Consider the following 515-nt stretch of genomic DNA (forward strand, 5'->3'; position numbering starts at 1 on the left):
GAGAGCTCTAAAATCCATATATGTTTCAAAATTTTTGAATTTAATTGGTGACTTTACCAGGTCACTCAGTTCTTCATAATTTACAATTTCCTTCACCACATCTCTTGACAGAGTCGATGCATATCCAATGGTGTGCCATGTAATTTCATCACAAAATTCTTTGGGATAACCAACAGCTCTCCCCATATTCAATTTCTCTCGTGGCAATATTTCGAGATACTGCAGATACAGTGGCACTCGCATAAAAATATCATCATCTGCTTTCATTATATAGGGAATATTTGGCTTGAATACTTCAACTGCAAATTTAAACCACAAATGTGTCTTTCTGTTAAAAGTGAAATCTGCTTCCAATCCCCAATTACCCACCTCTCTTACTTTCCTGCTTGTTGTTGAATTCACATCACAAACAGGTAAAATAATAACATCTGACTAAACTCTGCCTCTTGTTTAACAATTTCTCTCAGCTCGCAATTGTTATTTTGTGAGGTGAAAGAGCATATACTATAAGCAAC

General features: G+C 35.5%; 1 pseudogene across 1 annotated transcript in view; it reads right to left on the bottom strand.

Moving 5' to 3' along the window:
* Positions 1–315: 315 nt before the first annotated feature.
* TEOVI_000855400:pseudogene overlaps positions 316–515 on the bottom strand; it is a 453-nt pseudogene continuing 253 nt past the window's right edge. Inside the window, 3 exon segments of the mRNA in view lie at positions 316–426; positions 429–482; positions 485–515. The exon segment at positions 485–515 is cut by the window's right edge and continues 8 nt beyond it. Of these exon segments, the coding sequence occupies positions 316–426; positions 429–482; positions 485–515 (196 nt within the window).

This window comes from Trypanosoma equiperdum, assembly GCF_001457755.1.
Source record: "Trypanosoma equiperdum strain OVI genome assembly, contig: ctg_1082, whole genome shotgun sequence".
In the NCBI taxonomy this organism is placed as follows: Eukaryota; Euglenozoa; class Kinetoplastea; order Trypanosomatida; family Trypanosomatidae; genus Trypanosoma; species Trypanosoma equiperdum.